General features: G+C 29.8%; 1 protein-coding gene across 1 annotated transcript; it reads right to left on the bottom strand.

Moving 5' to 3' along the window:
* Positions 1 to 1,786: 1,786 nt before the first annotated feature.
* Positions 1,787 to 7,749, bottom strand: COI1 (RNI-like superfamily protein). The gene is made up of 3 exons (XM_011078433.3): positions 6,914 to 7,749; positions 4,204 to 4,711; positions 1,787 to 2,970 (listed from the first exon to the last, which is right to left on the bottom strand). The coding sequence occupies exons 1-3, from the start codon at positions 7,456 to 7,458 to the stop codon at positions 2,158 to 2,160; spliced, it is 1,866 nt and encodes a 621-aa protein (XP_011076735.1). The 5' UTR covers positions 7,459 to 7,749; the 3' UTR covers positions 1,787 to 2,157.
* Positions 7,750 to 18,047: the final 10,298 nt, after the last annotated feature.

Raw genomic sequence — 18,047 nt, 5'->3', positions numbered from 1 at the left:
TTGAAAATTTAAAGCAAAGTTTAACCAGGTTAATAGGGATATTTTTGGATTTTAAAGATTGTCAGGAGTGGTTTTTATAATTTTTAAAAAGACAAGAATAATTTGCATAAAAAGAAAATCTATACAAGATTAACAACACATATTTTTCAGCTGAAAAATCGAAATCTGAAAATAAAAACACAAAGAAACTGGTAAAACTAAAATAAGATAAGATTGAAATCCCTAACATTATTGCAATCAGTCCAAAACACCAACATACTTATAACTATAGAAACATCCCTTCTTAATGAAAACGCTAACTTTAATTAAGGGATAATTACACTCTCTTCTCCTGAAGTTCGATGTAATTATATATAAATTTTTTATGATTTAAAAAATTACATCTAGCACCCATAAAGTTTATTTTTATCTAACAAATAAGTCTTTCCATTAGTCAAAATTCACTGAAATTGTTGATATTAATAAAAGAAATTGAATGAAAATTAATATTTAACCTTAATTGACTTAAAACTGACTTATTGCAAGTAAAATAATTTTTTTGAACTAACTACCATTGTAACAGTCAAGATATACTCCCTTACATGCATTAAAGCGTACAGACGTATAAGGGTAATTTAGTCATAAAAATATTTTTTTTAACCTGCTATAGGTTAGTAATAAGTCAATCGGGAGCAAATATAAAAAAAAATTTCAATTTTTTGTTAATATTTTTAAATTTAGTGAATTTTGACTAACGAAAAGACTTATTTTGTTATATAGAAGTAAATTTCGGAAATACTAGATATAATTTTTCAAATTATAAAAAATTTACATATAACTATATTAAATTTCAAAAGAGGAGAATATAATTATCTCAATAAATAAAGGAATTTTGTTTAGAAGCCACTCGGCGATTATTGGGACTCTCAATATACTCATCAAATTGTCGCTTCACATGCAGAATGATGAACTCTACACTATTCCCCAGGCTGTTTGCAAAAACTTAAATTAAGTAATTTTTGAAATATAGTTTAAATTAAGTCAAACGAAAGTGATTGATCACAAATAGATAGAATAGCAGCAAATAGCATCTTTCTAGCATGCATATTCGTGGAACTTAATCTCATTTAGAAAACCTGCCCCTTGATGACAAAGTAATCATAGCCGAAAGGCCCTTTTGTTCCTATCACTTTGCTATACTCCTCTACACCTATCTTATGAAATCCGTGCCGGCTTCCTACGATCCAGCCTTCTCCGGGGCCGATGCTTCTCACATTCATCACGCGTTCATCCGGGTAAAATATAATTTCTGGTTACGCTCCCATTGAAAAATTAAATTAAAATTTAAAATAAACTAAACGTTGTAAGTTAGTGAGGATATACTTACCACAGCTTACGACATTTTTGTAAATGAGTTGCAGGTTTTCGTGACTTTTTTACCGAAACTATTCTTTGTATATTTCAAAAATATCAAATTCCAATAATGGTTAAATTCTACCTACCTATGAGGACGATTAGAATTTTTTTCATCACATCTCCTAATTTTTGATATAAGTACAAATATATTCTCCTTGTTTGAAAAATTATAAACATCATATTGATGTTAACGTTAGTCTAACATCGAGCCTGTTCTTTTAATCTCCATTAGATTTTTATCTAATTTTTGTAAACTGACCAAAATACCCGTTGTAAAGTATTTCAAAAACCTTGAGTAGAATTTGAAGCAGAAGGGAGGGAGAAAGAACAAACACAGAAAAATCACTCAACATAAACAGTCAAGGGATGAAGGAATAAGTAACATTGCCAATAGTAAAAACGAAAATGATCAATATAGGAACAGAAAGCCACTCAATGAGGTATTTACAGTTAAGAGTAAGTCGGTAACATTCTGCTTGAGCTACATGAATTGAGAATACTGCAAATAATGAAGGTTATTCGTCCCGTCGGTAAAGTACCATAGCAAGAGTAGCTTCTCATAGAACAAAAAAAGTACAAAACTCATTACATGAAAATCTCTAGATACAAAACCAAGACTAGTGTCAAACTGTGGAAGAGGCTCTCACCAAGACCTGATGGAAATGAAGAGGAAAAGACGGCAACGTGTTAATACTTATGAACAAGGCACCTAAACAAGAGTATGCAACAACAACAACAAAAGGTTATATACAGTTTTATCAGTTAAATAAGAATGTTTGGGTCCAAAGGCCTGACGGTAGGCGGAAAATCTGTTCTTTGCCCTGCAAGTGAATAATATGCTAGAATGTGGGCTGGATGCTCAACAATTATTTGTCCACCATCCTGGTCCTCAACACAAACTTGTCTTGCAGGTATCAACTCGATATTCCAGTTTGGTCGCACCATAATTAAGAGATCTCGACCATTCCCGGATGCCCTATATCCTTGAACCCACAAATACCTTAGTGCAGTCAACCGCAGAGCAGCCATGGCCAGTGCACGTTCACTGAAACAGCAGCCTCTCATTTCTAGCTTTTGCAAGCTAGGGCACCCTCTTGAGAACTCCAGAAGGCCTTCATCAGACTCGCCAACATACCCAAGAAGCATCCATCTTACATTTGGGCTATACCGCCCTATGTAACTGAGACCCACATCAGTGAGGCCTCCGGGCCGGAGATACAGAGCAAACCTCCTAAGTTTATGGCAACCCATTAAAAGAGATCGAACGCCATTGTCAAGTGGCAAATCTGTGATTCTTTCCTCTCTGTCGAGTAAGACCAACCGAAAGTCGCATAGGTTTTTTGAGTAAGTGCCCATACATTCCAAGGACGCATTTGTAATATCAGACACATAGACAGCCAAGTATTCCAGCTCAAGGCATCCTTGAGCCAAAGCAATTAATCCTCTCTGTGAGACCACACCTTCTACGTCTTCCATGTCTTGCTCATCAGCTCCACGCTCTATCCTAAGTCTTTTCATTCTCTTGCAGTATTGAGCAAGAACTTCCAATCCTCTATCTCCAATAACATTTCTTGTCTGTTCCACATATGGAAATATAGTTGTAGTCACAGACTTAGCATTGCAATTTATATATATCAACTAAAACAGAAAATGTAACATTAAACAAAAAGTCAAAAGAGTCCGTATCCTCTTATCCATTCATTTCTATAGATACAACATTACACCGAAAACAAAAAGGACCTTAATATTGCTATTTGATTTACCTAAAACAACTAGAACCCAAAAGTTGGGATTAGTCAGTGCAAGAAGCCAAATGTCCACTATTTTGGTTTGGCAATATGTTAGCATAAATGATAATAGAATCAGAACTTCCACCCAGGGGTACTCGCAAATATTTCATTTTCAAGAAAATCAGTTGTGAGCTGTCTTCTGAAGGAAAACCATACCTCCCAACTCAACTCCCCAAATTAACAAAAGAGGAAATGAAATGCTACTAAATGAGGACCAGCACCATGAATCAGATAAAAATTAGGAACGAAATGAAAGGGACAACTGGGAATATAAGTAGAGAGAAATCTGGGAAAAAACCATCAGTGCTCATCCTTCTGGATTAAAAGAAAGATGTTCTCTTCCAGTTCAAAGCAAAAAAAATAGCATATAAATTTTCTTTTTTTCCCAGTCACTTCTTGGTCTTAAAATAGCAGTCTCATAGAAGACAAGCTCAGAATTTGTACGTCTATAATGATAAACCTGGCTATGTTTGGAGTATTCTTTTATCTGTCTTCATGTATAACATGACTTCGTTTTTCATGAGAATTCAACTGATGCTCATATTGCACCACAAAAATTTCACACGACGATGACAGCAATTCATTTATAAGATAGCATGCTATACTGCATGGCAAATATTATTCAACAAATATACAATTACAAGATAGAATTTTATCATGAACTTCATCTTGTTTAATATCCTAAACCAGCTAAATATTCTACTTACAAGAACATGATATGAGTGTGACCTGAGAAAATTACTTGAGAGTAAAGAGGGAAAACTGGGATAATCTCTACTAAAAACAGACTGCCTAGAGGACACTAATCAATGAAACTTTCACATCATGAAGACCATATTATTGCAAGGATTAAACAAGTGAAGTTGTCAAATGGAATTTGTACCCATTAGCACTCAAAGAAGTTTAACAATGACCAATAAGGAAACTAATTGCCAGCAGATCAAGCACATAAAAACTTAATTAGCACAAGGAAAGGCACCTCTGAAATGACAAACGGTTAAAAGGCCTCAAAATTTACCTCAAGAACTTCCAAGTTAGGACATCTTTGTAATAACACACAATGGGCTTCTGTGTCCAGCAGCGCATAGAGGAGATCCAATTTTCTAAGCTTGGAAGCAACAGGATAGACAATGGGCATTTCTGCTTTTCCCAGGTAAGTCAGACACAAGCGGCACAATTTTGGTGGGAATACAACAGCAGCATACCTTTCCAACTGTTCATTAAAGACACCTTCACCAACCTGTCCAGGGGGCTCACTAAAAGAGCCCCCACCGAACTCTTCCAATGAAGATGCAGCTCTGAAAAAACCAATGAGGTCTGAAATATCACAATCACTAATTTTCATTGAGGTCAAAGATGGGCATCTTCTTGCTATCAGTTCAAGGTCTCTAGATCTGACTTTCGTGAGATCAGTCATGTAAAAGTTCAAACTTTCAAGAACTGTGTTGTTCAAAGCAAGCTCATGCAGCCATTCTCCGTCATTCTCCATTATCGAGCTCTCTTCCATGAACAAAATTTTCAAATTCCTGTGACAAACAAATATCAAATTTGGAAAATACAAAATTTTGACGCAACGTAAGAACAATATTCCTGCTCTAAAAAATTCATGATATTTGCATAATCCAAATTGGAAAGTACATTTGATGAAAATTTATTAGATATTAAAGCACAACCATTACATATTTCCAAGTCCATTCACGCTCCTTAGATGTTTGTCAAATAAGGTGAAAAATGGAAGATTCTGAAGTCAGCCAAGACAACCTTAAAAACCATTATGATTGACATATAGTATTCTTTTTTGAAGAAAAGCTGGAACATACTACCAAGAGAGTGCAACTTCTTTCTTCTTTTAGAACAATGAATACTCCAGAAGCCTAGATACACAATCTACTTTAAGTCATGGGATATTTAAAAACTTACACACATACGCATAATTATCATTTTCCCCCTTAACCACTAGTTTGTAGAAGAGTTTGAATGAGATAAGTGAACCAACTAACAAAACAAATATGATAAGACTGCAGATCATATATTTTAATGCTTTGCATTTTGGCAAAATGAAAACAAATGGATTTAACAAGCAAGGAGGACAGGAACTTAGGATGGATTACTGCTTCCAAATTGATATGAGAATGTGATGAAATAGTATCACATCAAGCCATTTTGTTTAATATCGCATATATACGCGTCACTTACAAGTACATCCCCTGAAGTTGTATATATTGTCCAATATAAAGGAACCTCTCATGTGTTATGTCCAATGACTTTTACTTAATTTGAGACATGATATCAAATTACAAGTACCCCTTCACTTAAGTTCATCATAAAGAAAACAAATACTTTCAGCAAAAGCAGATAGTAAAAGTTCTGTTGTATCCCAGCATTAATTTTTCTTGTGAATGGTTACACCTCTTCAAAGTTTGTTTAAATTTTCAAAATGCCCCTTAAAATGTTTGTTGTGCAAAATGGTCAAGTTAGAGGTCTATAATTGTAATTTATCACATAATTTTCACATTGCTTCCTGAATTATATACTAAACCATACTTTAAGAATATGCATCAAAAAATCTAATATGATAGAGGATTTAAATCTATTCTTTTTTGTGATGTTAAGTCTAAACTCAAAATAAAAAGAAAAGAGCACTTATATGTTGATCAACGTCTTATTTTAAGTTCACAAAAAAATGAAAAGTTATACAATGCATATACAATAGTACAACTATTGAGATAAAAAGTTTTTTCTCAGGATTGACAAATATTTTCATGATTTTTTCGAAAAAGAAAATTGTCAAGGTGCTTTTAGTGATTCTTATCAGCTTGTGTTATTGTCAAGTTGTCTAAAAGGACTCCCACTGTTTAGTAATTTTTACTATTTGTTATTTCAACTTTTTCTATGTTTATAATGAAAATTTTTTATTTGAATTATAAATACTTTGAATTTTCACTTTTAAGAAGACTAAATCCAAAAAAGTTGCTGACTTTGTAAAAAGCCTGGACCTAAATCATTACATTTAACATTAAACAAATTTTTTAACTATAATTATAATTTAAACGATGATACAAAATTAATACTTCAATAACTAGAACTAAGAAAAATAAAACTAAATAAAGTTTCATTAAGTTAAATATTATAAGTAAGCTCTAAAATTATGTGTTCTATATGTGTATAAAATTAAATGAAAAAATATGTAATTTATGTAACTCTTGGAGTAATGCGAAATTGGACTAAACTGCAGCTATATAATTCTATTTTGGCATTTTGCTCTTCAAAAATAGCATGCAGCTAGAAAATGGCCATTCTAGCCAAAAGGTCGCTGGAAAGTGATCGGAAGGTCAGTTGTGTAATAAAATTTTAACTTTAGGATAAAGTGACGATTTGAACTTTAGAAATGAAAATTAAACTAGACCTAAGCTCCAATCAATTCGCCAAAAGAACAAAATAAAAAGGAAGGGAAATATAGAAGGAACGAAAAACATAAAAAGAATAATAATAAAAAAGAGGACAAATAATCACACATATGGTGAATCATCTGAAACCCATCAGTCTCGGTTAAAGACAGAGATCAAACATAAGCCGCTCAAGTACCAAAGTATTGTAAACACGTCAAGAAATACACAACACAATCAAGAAAACACCAAAAACTATCAAGAAAATAGCAAGTCAAAAATCAAAAGCGAGACTATATGAAATCAAACAAAACGCTAAGACATAATATTACGTTTTACTACCTGCACAAGCGTCCTATCTGCAAAAGCCCATCAGTAGAGAAACCCGAACACTTATCCAGCCTCAAGACTTCCAGTACCTTCCTAAAAGACGTTGCCAGCAACACGAGATCCGAATCCTTCACAATCATCCTCCGGAAGTGCAGCACCTTCATTCTCCCAAAAGACCTGACGATTTCCTCCACCCACGGTGTCACATACCCGCCCCAGTCTTCAGGAATCAGATTAAACATGGCGGCGCGTGGCTTGCCCTTAAGCTTTAGCGACTCCAGATGTGGGAACCTCCGCGACAACCGCTGCGGAGTGGCGGTGTAGCACAGCGCCATAGTCACGTGCTTCCGCGTGATGGCATCGATATCGTACCACCTCTTGCACACCAGTGACACAGCGTCCCGGTCCCTCGGGTCCTGCACGTACGGGATCACGCACTCCCATACGGTGTCGTACGACCCACTAGTGCTAATGCCACCATTATTCGCACGGCTCCAACTACTACTGCTGCTGCTGCTACTACAACCGTTCAGTTTCTTCGATTTCCTCTCATCCATTCTCACCTCGAAATCGAGCAGAATAACATAGAAAACAGCTGCGATCAATTGAAGGTGGGAGGGGTTGACCGGAGAGTGAGGAATGGATAAACGAAGATTGGATCCTAGGGACCCCCCCTAAGGGGTTGGGGATTAGGTCGTTCTTGATAAGTGTGTACGTTGCGCGAGAGATCAGAGAGATGGAGAGAGAGAGAGAGAGAGGGTTTTCTGTGCGGCTCTAGAAATGAAAGGGCGGATTTTGGTGGGGGTGAAGAGAAAAAGACAAAGGAGAGACAGTGCAACCAATAGAGGAAGCGGACGTCAGATTGCCCCCAAAATCCTTCTGCACTTTCATTTTTCCTTTATTACTATTCTTTATTATTGCATTTAAATGAGTGCTGGAATTTTCAAATTAAACATAAAAAGCTATAATTACGTCTTCATTTCTTCTCTAAACACTCTTTAAATTTGTTGATATTAATAAAAATAAAAAGTTATATTTATTTTTAATTGATTTATTACTGATTATAGCAAGTCAAATAATTTATTTTTATAATAAAATTATTCTTATACGTTTTAATACGTTAATGCATGTGAAAATATATACCTTCGTCGTTATAAGAGTAGTTTAGTCCTAAAAAACTTATTTAATCTGTAATAAGTCAGTTTTAAGTCAATAAAGAGTAAATATCAGCTTTCATTTAGTCTTTTGTTAATATCAGCAAATTCAGTGAATTTTACTAATATAAGGACTTATTCGCTAGATAAAAGCAAATCTTAAGAACACTATATGTAATTTTTCAAATTGTAGGGAATCTACGTGTACTTATACCAAACCTCCAAGGAGAGAAGTGTAATTATTCCACTACTCTCCACTTCTAGTGGATCCGAGTATCATTCTTCGCTCGCATTAAATATGATATCATTGATTAACAGAATTTTACCAAATTCATTAAAAAAAAAAAACAGAATTCTCTTCATACAAATAATTCTTTTATTATATAGAAAATAAGATGAAGAATCAACCCTTTAAGATGATACTTGTAAATTTTAATAACTTCTATTGTTATGATGCGAATTAATAATAAAGAAACAAAAGTTTAAAATATAATTGTATTGAATATTTGGAGTGTTTGAAATAAAAATAAATAGTGAAAATTGTTGAAATTGGAGTTTATGAAAAAAAAACAATAATATCTGCAATGCTACCAATAACTTTTACAAATTGGTAGGAAGTTGTTCACTATTTTGAGCTTAAATTTATTTAATTTATGCAGTTAAAAAATAAAAATAGTAAACTTAAGATATTTTTGCATGTTGTCGCCTCCACGCCCCTCCCCTCTCTTCCTTTTCTCGTCGCTACCCCTTCCCCCGTCGCCTCAATTATCAACAATCAATATATTAGGTACCAATACAAATATTTATAACTAACTAACAATCAATATTACAGTAAATCATTAATTATTATTAAAATAGACCAACACTCATTAACACTGAAAATTATTCTCTATTTTTATTTATCTTCTTATTCTGTACATTAATAACATTTTATTAATTTAGTAAAAAATTATTTTTTTTATAAGTAGTAAAAAATTATTATAGCACATAGTTGTGCAAAAATACTGAAAAAAAAATATTGCCTTTATATACTTATTTAGTTCTTGCAAAAATAATTTAATCTAGGATGAATAAAAAAACATACATACACATCTCTTAGCTATATATAGTAAAATCAATTGTTTATTCCACTCAACTGAAAAATATCTAATTTAATTTTCACTACATTTAATTTAGAGTAAATTATATTGGGCTCTCTTGAAATTTATCATAATTATGAATACTTCTTTCTTGATTGAAAGTTACAAATACCCCCTGAAATTAATAATCGTCTAACAAATACCACCTACAATAGACTGTTAGGAGGGTACTCGTTAGAAGATCATTAATATCGAGAAGTATTTATAATTTTTAAATACTTGATTCAGGGTGAAGGTCATAGGACTGAGGGACTAGAGAGGACTACTAGCTCAGAACTCATAGCTGCCAACTCTAACGTTAATCTAGCTCATAACTCATAAGCTCAGAGCAGTTAGTTCAGATAGTCCAATGGTCATAGATCAGTATGAGCCTTACTGCATTCCTTGTCGGACTTCGGAATGCTCGGGTCGGGCTTGGTCTCGGCTTACAGACTTCAGCCGCGTAGATAATTATAATTGTAGCAAATCTCAAGAGAGCCTGTTGGGATTTACTCTGTAATTTAATTCAAAAGCAAAACATGTAATTATAATGTTTCACTGTGTTGGAATTTACTTTGTTTTACTGTGTTGTGCTGGCTGGTGGCAATAAATTATAATAGCGAAATATAAATAAAAATAAATGATCCTAATTTCGTTTGCAAGTATTCATTTCACAATAAAAGATATTTACATCAAATTAATGTCTAGGCAAAAAATTTAATTTTCTCAACCGTCACAAATGATTCCACAGATAAAGAAAAATTCACCTAAATATACATTTACGAAATAAGGTGTTTGAAAGGACATATAATAAGAGTTTATTAGTTTATTGCTGAAATAAATGTGCTAAATCTATAAACGGTGGAACAAAAATTACAATACTCTCTATCATGTGGGACTAAAAATATAATTTTTTCGGAAAAAAAGAGAATCTCGTTTTCAAATTAAATATATTTTTTAAACGTTCACAAATAATGCTTCATTTTCAAAGATACGAATTTACTTCTAGAAGTATATATTCTCTAGCTCAAAACAGAAATCAACCACTAAACTTTCATAATTAATTTTAGGAGTAGAATATATTCATGCAAAAATATATATATATATTTGCAATTATAGTATAGAATTTAATACCACTTAAAAAATGAGAGATTCGATATGGGACGAAAATGAATATATTTTTAAAAAAATGTTCAAAGTAAAATGACACCGAAAACGACTTATTATCTTATTCTTTATTTTTTTATTTTTATTTTTTGCCCATTCATGTTCTCTAGAACTTCTTACGTCAAATCATGAATGTTTTATTTTGTGGGTTTGACTAAAAATGTTTCACAATGACAACATACGATTTCCCATTTACATATTCCAACTCTTGACATTATACCCTCTATTTGAAATTATAAATTTAGAGGATGTACGTAGCCCACAATTTTGACTATACCAGCTAGCTAGGGTTTAAAACAAATCAAAATTACTCGATATTCAATTCAGATCGATCGATAGAAATTCTCTTATGTATGATTCATTGAACCTAACAATTTTAATTTTTAACAAAGTTTTCGTTTGATAATCTTCTAAATTCAGTTCAAACTCAATTTGATTGGTGAAAAAATAATAAATATATTTATGACTGTCATCAAATTGCTTGAGCTCAACTCATGTTCAATTCAATTAAGGTTCGTCAAGACTCGATTCTCTTGATAACAAATTAAACTTTAATATAGTTTTTAAGTTCGATAATAATTCAAACAATTTATCATAAATAATGCGTTCGACTCGATGCAATTTATATACGCTTCCATCTGTAGTTGATGTGCCCCTTTTTCTTATTGACTTTATCATATCTTAATTTCAAAGCTTGTAAAATGATGGATGAAAGAGAATTGTCTTAATTAATAATAGATTTGAATTACATCTCACTCCACCAAGAATTTATGCATCTAATTAGTGGGAATATTTTTAAAAAAAAATACAATGGTGGGAGATTATGTATGTGATTGATTCTTCCTCATTAATTTATTAATAATTGTCCTTAATTATTACAAAAGAAATTCTCAATATTTATTGCATTAAATGCGAAAGTGAATTTTATCGAAAATATTATTCTTTGTCTACTCAAAAGTTAATTAATGAATTAATTTTGCATGCGCACATTTTTTCGGATGAAAACTATATATCATATGGGAAGAAATTAAGTTTTATAAAAGAAAATTGAAATATTTCGAAATTTTTCATTGATAGACAAGATAATAGCAAAAAAAAAAATAAAAAAAATAGGCAAAAATAATTTAATAACTATATTTTTAAATCACACTCAAAATTTATTATCTTAAATTATTCTATTCGAAATATGGATATCAATTACAAAAAATTTTGCTCCCGTGAAATAATGCAAAATTGACCAACGAGCCCTTATTCAAGTCAGGGTTTGGACCTCATAATCAAAAGGTAATGAGTTTAAATTTCATGAATGTAGCTGTATATTTATTGTTATTGATGTATCTAATCAATTTTTTATATTTAAATATATTGAACGATACAATGTATTTAACCATTAATAAAAAAGAAAATAATGCAAATTGAGAAAACAATTTACAATTTTCTAATAGCATAATACGTCAAATACATATTCAAAGTCAAAATGAATAATATATATATATAATTAATATAGAAAACTCAGACTACCAATTCGGTGTATCCTCCTCGTCTTTCTTCTTTTTATTATTATTATTATTATGAATTTGTTGTCTTGACAATTATACAAATAGTAACCATATATGATTCCCTTGTAGAGTTTATTTTAATACTAGCTATTGAAACATACTCGATACACGTACATAATTAAATATTTATTATTTAATTGAATGAAGAAAAAGCAGATAAAATGAATAATTTCTGAAAATTAATAAAACAAATATGAAAAAAAGAATATTAATAAAAAATACAATTATGTGTGAGAAAAATAATTAATAATTAGGTGTAGCTTAGGAAATCACATTTTTTTTCCACGATGATTAATCTAAGGGCCTCTCTCTTAATAAATAGTATAAATTCATCGATCCCTAATATTTATTTTAAAAAAAAAAATTGTTAGGCAAGACTTTAAGACATGGTGGACCCTATCAATTAATTTGTATCCTAATTAAATTTATTGAATTTGAGAATATATTTCTTGTCCGCATCACAACGAATAATCTTTATCAAAGTGGGCTAATTAATTAATTAATTAATTAAATTTTTTATTTTAAATATTCCCTACTTTAGACCATAGTGAAATTGACTTTATACCTCATAATAATAATTGCAATTAATAAGACAAAAGCAATCTTTTATTAATCAACTTGCAGCTGCTTTTTTCTAACTTAACTCTAATTAGTTGGCTTTATTTTTCTAATCACACATATAAAAAGTATCCACTTGAAGTGAATTAGTTCTATTTGTAGCCATTTGAAACAACTGTCCATCACAAATGCCCCCATTGACACATTCTCATCAATCATCTCTATGAATTTCAATAGAGGATGTCTCGTGGTTTACCCTCGGATTGGATTTTCTATTTTAAATTTTATTATTTTCTATTATATATAAATTGTTTATATAAAAAATTTAGAGAGAATTGTGTTTTTAGTATCATACTATTTGATATATAAGATTCGTATCATGATTTTTTTTAAATAAAGTTGGTGTGGGATAATTTTACTTTTTATATTCAAATAATAGAAATTAGATTAAATATGTGATTTTTTTGTATTATTGTCCTCAATTATAAAATTGAAATCAAAGTTAATTAAAATATAATTTTTTTGTGTGTTGAATAAAATTTTAGTCAAATATGCAAGCTCTTGTCTAATTTTTCCTATAAAATTGGATTGACCGTTAGTTTTAATGACCAACCTAACGAAGGGTAATGAGGCGGATGAAAATTAAATATTTTGGATACTAAACCTGATGACTTGAAAATTTAGGGTACTAAAACTGAAAAAGGACATTCTTTGAATAATTATATTATTTTTAATATATATTTTAGTATTATACATATTAAATCATCCCCAAATTATTTTATAAGGGAAGAATTTAAATTACACGTGGAATATAAATTAATAGATATAATAGATACACAACAGATATAATATAACCAACAATTCATATATATTTTTTGAAAGAAATTGATAAATATATATGCTTAACCAAAAGTTAAATATTTAAAAAAAATGAATAAATATAAATATTTTATCATATTTTTTAAATAAAATATATTTAAAAAATTATTAATTACTCATTTTTATCTAAAATAATAAATAGTTAATAACTTAATTTTATTATCAAATTAAAATCTTTTTATGAAATTATTTGTGTATTTTTGGTACTCATTTATTACTTAACTTTGAGTCTGGAAGCTACAACAACATTCAAAGTATTTAATTTACTAATTTTCTATTACTTCATTATAATTAAAAGATATTTTTTCAATTAAATAAATTTTATTTAAACTTAAAATACACAATTGTTAGAAAAAGAAATTCTTGAACTATATGCAATATAAGGGCAAGATTGTTCAAAAAATTAATTATAGGAGATAAGTGTTACATTTATTAGCTTAGGGGGTAAATGCTACATCAAAAATAATTCAGGGTACAAAGTGTATTTCACCCTAAAAATTATAACTAGAAAAAATTAATAACAGGTATACGGTGATAACAAATATATTTTTTACTATATCTGTTTTGTCACTGTAACTATCCCACTAATTATTTATAATGACGATTTTTTATATAGTTCTCATTATTAATAATTATATTATAACAAAACCCCAATAATTTTAAAATTATCAGGAATATTATATTTTTGTCTTACTTTCTTTTGGTCAACAAAGAAGCAAAGGGGTAGAAAACCAATATAATGTACGCTTTTTGGGCACGGATTTCCCATTACAGAGCCGAAAAGGTGCATTTAATTGCAGTCTAGTGTTCTAACATTGTATTATCTTCAACATTAAATATATATATATATATATATATATATATATATATTGATCATACATGTTGGTGATCTTCGATCACACTTTAATGGCACATATTGATATACGATTGATACGTGTCCATTTTAAAATTTTAAAAATATAATTAATTAGATCGTAATTTAAAATGAAATAACGTACAGTACGTGAATAGATGATATATTAATATGTAATACGAAATAAAACATCTTTTACTGATATTATAGGAAAAATTATAGTTTTTGTCCTCATATATTATCACTAATTTATTTTTAGTTCCTAAACATATTAAAATTCTATTTTCCTTCAACTTTTAAAATATTAACAGTTTATGCCCTTAGCCCTAATAAATGATCCTTTTGCCTTTTCAAGAAAATATATAGTTCAATTATCTTTTTCCTATGCTCATGATCAGACCTAACATGCTTTTGAAAATAAAATCAAGTCCCCATAGATTCATACACTAGAAAAAATTACTATTGGCTACAATATTAATGGATATGGCTAAAAACCATGGTAAATGACTAATATTAACTATAGATAAACAAAACTGATGAAAAGAACTAGCTTTTCCATCTTGAAAAAATTATTTGCCACGACTAAGAGCAATGGTCAAAACATTTGCCATGGCTTTTAACTATGACAAATATTTTAGACACCTTTGCAAAAACTACGGCCAACAACCATTGCGTGGCCGTAGTTAATAACTATTTACTATGACTTTCTGTTATTAACCATGACAATTAGCCACAGTTAAATATTATAATTCTTCTAGTGATGCCTTTTTTTTCACCGCTTTGTTTTCAAGGTATTTCAAGTTCTCGATTTTACGGACTTTCTCCAATCACACTACCCGGAAATACTGAGAACTTGAAATTCCCAAGAATAAGGCAGTCAAAGAAAAATATGAATTTATGGAGGTTTAATTTTATTTTCAAAAGCATGTTGGGCCTGATTATGAACATAGAGAAAAGATAATTGGACTATATGTTTTCTTTAAAAGGAGAAAATGATTATTAATTAGGTTTAAGGACCGAAACTATTAATATTTTAAAAGTTGAAAGACCAAAATAGAATTTCAATATGTCAAGGGACTAAAAACGAATTAGTGACAATATATAAGAGCTAAAACTGTAATTGTCCCGATATTATATATGTATCTTGACTTGGTGAACAATTTAAGGGGCGGATACGTCATACGTACTAGTGGCCAAAACACAATCAATCTCCGTAAATTAATTTTTTATTTGTTTACTTAAATAAAATTGAAGAAAAGTAAAATGAATAATTGATTACAATTAATAAAATAAATTAAGTTTGAATTTATATGAACAGAAAATAAATTTATATAACTAATTAATTAAAGAAATAGTTTTTTATGAAAGAAATAAATATAAGTTAGATTATTTTAGTCATTCTTTATTTTATCTATTAAAAATAATTTTCTTTGTTTGATCCTGCATTTCAAATGCAAATGCAATTTCTTACACTGTTGGCGGTTTGACCCTTTTTTCCAAAACACTCGTTATAAAAAATATAATAATTAGTCATGATGAATTTTCGTGGTTAAAAACTATCAATAACAATAAAAGTCATTAATCACGATCACACAATAATTATTGATTGTAAATTTATCGAGTATGGCTAATACATTTGTTATAACAGAAAATATAATAAAAATAATTTTTATGATGAATAAATAAAATTTTTAAATAATCATACTTAATTAGTAGTTATTATGCCCACCTTTGAAGCTTGGACTTTTGATGTGTCCCATAAAAGTTGTTTGATCTTGTGCAGTTAGCTACTGGGTTTAATTATTAATTTATTCAATAAAGGATAGACTACAAAATTATGTTAAGATGGGAAATTCTAGAAATTTAAATTAATTATACAATAAATTTTGATATATTTTATCTATTTTATTGTATAGTTTAACAAGAAAATAAATTATATAATAAGTGTAATATAATAATTGGCACATATCTTAGGTAAATTACGTTTTGTCATTTAAATTATGCTTGTTTTTATATTTTATTATTATTATTTTTTTTTTGGTCAACTTACCATCTCAACTTCGCAAAATTTGTATTTTGCCATATATGATCATCTTTTTGTTGATTTTTCTGCAGAAAAGACATTATATACTATGCATATATGAAAATTATCACATCACATAATCCTTAAATATCACATGTGCAGTGCATATGGTGGTTTTTCGACAAAAAACTTGGTTGAAAGTTATAAATGACAAAGTGCAAAATTTTATAAAATTGAGATGGTAAGTTGACACAAAAAAAAGTTTAGATGACAAAGTGTAAAAACGAGGATAGTTCGTATGAAAAAATATAATTTATCCTACATCTTATGTAGGGCTGTAAATTATTCAAAGCAAGTCGAATACATTATTATTTAAGCTTTTTTGAATTATTATCGAGCGTGAAAATTTATATTTGAATTTGGTTTGACTATTAATCTAATTGAGCTTAAACAAATTTTAATTGGATGAAACATGAATCAAGCTCGAGAAATTGGTAGTATATTTTGTTATTTTGCACTAATCGAATCGGGTTCAAACTGAGCCTGAAAGCTTAATGAATGAAAAATTTTGTCCAAATTTGGTTTATTAAGTTTAACAAATCGAATTCAAATGAGATTTTATGAATTAATTTCAATCGAGTATCAAATAGTTTGATTTATTTTTCAATTCTAAGTTTAGGTAGAGAATCAATCACATGATAAGTATATTACATCTATTATGTGATTGATTCGATAGACCAAATCCAGTTTGAGTAAAAAAATTTCAAGTTAAGATAAGCAAAATTAATATCACCTGTTTGACTTAGAAGGGACCTGATTCAGGTTAAAAAAATTTCAAGTTAAGACATGCAAAATTAGATATGGAAGCACAATATATTTGTAACGGATAATTGTAAAAATTCTTATACTAACCACAAACACTCAACACCCTGATTTTCGTGCATATACATTTGACTAGTTTGTAGATAGATTATTACTCGAATTTTGGATTGTCAACTAGTGTTGATCATCACTTAAGTTGGTTAACCAGGTAATATAGACTAATTTAATACTTTATTGTGTTTAATTAAATTAATTGTAGTATATTTACTTGTTTTAGTTTTATAATTTTTTTATTAATCTTATATTATGTTAATTATATGTATATAAATATTAAAAAGAAAAAGGTTGCATATTCCTCTGAAATCCCTGGAAAATAGAGGATTGTCCTACATAGATTAAAGCATATAACAACTTGTCTTTACTGTGTTTGGAACACATTCAAGTGGGGAATTTATTTAAAAAATGCAGGAAAAAAAATTAGAAAAGTAATGTGTTTTGGAAAAATTTAGAAAAGTAAGAGGCACCGCGGTGAGTATTTTTTATTTAAAAAAAAAATTCTCTATAACCACCGCGGTGACATTGTTTTTAAAAAAATAAAAAATTTAATATGAAATCGCGATGACAATTTTTTTTTAAAAAAAAATTATTTTATTTCACGACGAATTACTGCCAACTTCTCGTTAAAATTTCGGCACCATCATGACGAGTTGTCAACCATCAAATATAACATTCGACTCCTCTTGATGAGACGAACATTTCCCCACAAACACTTTCAAGTTTTATCAATCGTAAATAATGAATTTTTAGCACGAACACCGCACCTTTCGGCCGTCGATTCGCCGCCACCGGAGCGACCCATGATCACGAATCACCACCACTGGACTCGCCTCGACCTAACGGTTCTAGCGAGACCAACCTAGTTCAATTTTATTGAATATTTGTTAAGATATGAAAATTTGAAGATTTTTCCACCGAAAATTCGCGTTGAAACTGTTTGCTGCCATTTCTCCACT

This window comes from Sesamum indicum, linkage group LG4 (genome assembly GCF_026168435.1).
Source record: "Sesamum indicum cultivar Baizhima isolate 11 linkage group LG4, ASM2616843v1, whole genome shotgun sequence".
NCBI lineage: Eukaryota > Viridiplantae > Streptophyta > Magnoliopsida > Lamiales > Pedaliaceae > Sesamum > Sesamum indicum.
The sequence above is the reverse complement of the archived record's forward strand: the minus strand, read 5'-3'. Positions and strand labels throughout refer to the sequence as shown.

What these genes read in the sequence shown, in the direction of transcription:
- COI1 (XM_011078433.3), bottom strand. Translation starts at nt 7,458, where the DNA reads ATGGATGAGAGGAAATCGAAGAAACTGAACGGTTGTAGTAGCAGCAGC. An exon ending in CAGATAGGACGCTTGTGCAG is followed by an intron (nt 4,712 to 6,913) that starts GTAGTAAAACGT and finishes TGTTTGTCACAG; the next exon opens with GAATTTGAAAATTTTGTTCA. An exon ending in CTAACTTGGAAGTTCTTGAG is followed by an intron (nt 2,971 to 4,203) that starts GTAAATTTTGAG and finishes TATGTGGAACAG; the next exon opens with ACAAGAAATGTTATTGGAGA.